General features: G+C 18.9%; 1 protein-coding gene across 1 annotated transcript; it reads right to left on the reverse strand.

Annotated features, from left to right (window-relative positions):
- Positions 1-410: 410 nt before the first annotated feature.
- Positions 411-2,428, reverse strand: NAEGRDRAFT_72513 (uncharacterized protein; the record flags this gene model as incomplete). Its single annotated transcript, XM_002672314.1, has 4 exons — positions 411-455; positions 970-1,049; positions 1,144-1,308; positions 1,525-2,428. 4 exons carry the CDS (start codon positions 2,426-2,428, stop codon positions 411-413), a joined length of 1,194 nt encoding a protein of 397 aa, XP_002672360.1.
- Between the last annotated feature and the right edge of the window lie 125 nt (positions 2,429-2,553).

Genomic DNA, 2,553 nt, shown 5'->3' on the forward strand with positions numbered 1-2,553 from the left:
TTCTTTTTTTAATTTTTCATAATTAAATTTTTCATCACAAGCATGTTGATCTAAAATGTACAAATCATTTCTAAATATAGTAAGTATAAAACTCTTATTAAATTGTCCTATAATTTGCATTTGTAAAAAATCTTGTTTTTTAATGGTACGTTTGGTTTCTTTTTCATTTTTAATATTTTTAATTTCAATTTTATTTTCATTTAAATTTTCAATTTTTCTCTTTTTAATATTTTTATAAATATTTAATAAATTATTTTCAATTTCATTTTCAATGGTTATATTTTTAAAATTATTATTATTATCAATTAATTTTACATTATTTACTTCTTCATCTAAATCATCAAATTTGATTCTTGTTACTGCTAATTTCCTTTTTGGTGCAATTACTTTTTTAGTAGTTTTATTTATATTTAAATCTTCTTGTGAAGATTCTGATGATTCATTTTCATATAAATCTTTTAATTTATCATAAATTTTATTTTCATTATTTTTAATATTAGATTTTAATTTATTTATTTTATTTTTAGTAGATTTATTTTCTTGAATATTATTTGTATTATCTAATATATTATTATTATCATTTATATTTATATTTATATTTATATTTTCATTTTCATTTATATTTATATTTTCATTGTTATTTTCATTTTCGTTATTTTTAATATCAAATATGGAATCATTAATTATTTTACTTTCATTATTTAAATTATTATTTAAATTATTATTAATCATTAAAGATTGTAATGAAATTGGAGTTTTTTCATTTGAATATTGTGAATTATTACTATTTATAGAAATTGGAGATAATTCAGTAGATAAATTATAAACTCTCTTATTTGGATCTAATAATAAATTTAATTCATATTTTAATAATTGTATTATACCTTGTTCAGATATTAAATATATTGTTCTTTTATCAGGTGTTACATTTATATCTATATTATTACTATTTATAGAAATATTTAATACAAATATAGGATATTGATTTCTATTAAATTCTTTATATATTTCATTTATACATTTAGTTATTTTAGGTAAATCAACTGGTCCTAATTATTTTAAAATATAAATTATTAAAATATAAATTAAATTTAAATATAAAAATATAAATTATTAAATAAATAAAAAAATAAAAAAACATACTATTATTTACATATAAAAATTGTCTATCATTTGAAGATCTTCCACATCCCTTTTCAGGTAAAGAAATAAAACCATTAATTTTAATAAAATGTGGATCATTTTGAATAAAATCAACTTTTTGTAATTTTTTAAAATCCTTCAATCCAAAAATGGAAACATAATTATCTTTTAAAGATTTACCATGTGATGTAAAAATATTTTCAAAATTATTATTTTTAAAATTACTAACAATAAAAGTAATATTATTAATTAAAGAATATGAATATACTATATTTATACATTTTGAAAATTCTCTTTTTAAATTTTTTGTAAAATCTTTATGTCGAACTGGAAAATTTTTAAATAAATTTAAAACTTTAATTGTAGTTCCATTTTTAGAACGTAATAATTGTTCAATTTTAGTAATATTTTGATCATGATCATAATAAATTAAATTTCCTAATTTATCACTTTCTGTTTTTGTAAATATTTGTAATTCTGCCATACATGAAATTGAAGATAAGGCTTCTCCTCTAAATCCAAATGTAGAAATATTTTCCAAATCTGTAAAATTAATTAATTTAGAAGTATTATGTTTTTTAACAATATTTTCAAAATTATTTTTAGAAATTCCATTTCCATTATCAGAAACTTCAATACATTCTAATCCCATATTTGTAAATTTAATTTCTATAAAAGTAGATGATGCATCTAATGAATTTTCAATTAATTCTTTAATTACACTTGTTAATGAAATTATAACTTGACCACTACATATTCTATGAATAGAATTATTACTTAATTTAGATATTATTGATTTTGATTGAAATATTTCTTCATTTGTTATTTCTTCTTCTTCTTCATCTTTATTATTTTCATCATTATTTTCAATAGGATCTTCATCATTATTATTTTCATCATTGTTATTTTCATCATCATTGTTATTATCCTCAGGTAATGGTATTACTGTTATATTATTATTAGATTGATTTAATTTATTGTTATTAGTAGATGATGATGATGATGGAGATGAAATTAATTGATTAAATAATGAAAATGAACGATTATTATTATTATTATTGGATGAAGATGATGATGATGATGCTATTGATGATGTAGAGGATGAAGATTGTGGTGTAGTAGTAATACATGATGATGATGAAGATGAAATCGGAGATGGTGAAGGAGATAATTCTGAAGCTATTAAATTACTTGTATTTGCTTTTCTTTTGATTGTGAGTGTTGATGTTGTCTTTTTGGTAGTGTTGTTGATGTTATTATTGTTGTTGGGTACAAGTGATGACATTTTTAAATTACTAGTTATTAGTTGATTTTCCTTGTGACAATGAAAATAACGTGTTTAAATTTCTTTTTTTACAACTTTCAAGAAAAAATTATCGCGATCTACAGGACTCGAACCTGTGCGGGTCT

This window comes from Naegleria gruberi, assembly GCF_000004985.1.
Source record: "Naegleria gruberi genomic scaffold NAEGRscaffold_54, whole genome shotgun sequence".
Lineage (NCBI taxonomy): Eukaryota > Heterolobosea > Eutetramitea > Acrasida > Naegleriidae > Naegleria > Naegleria gruberi.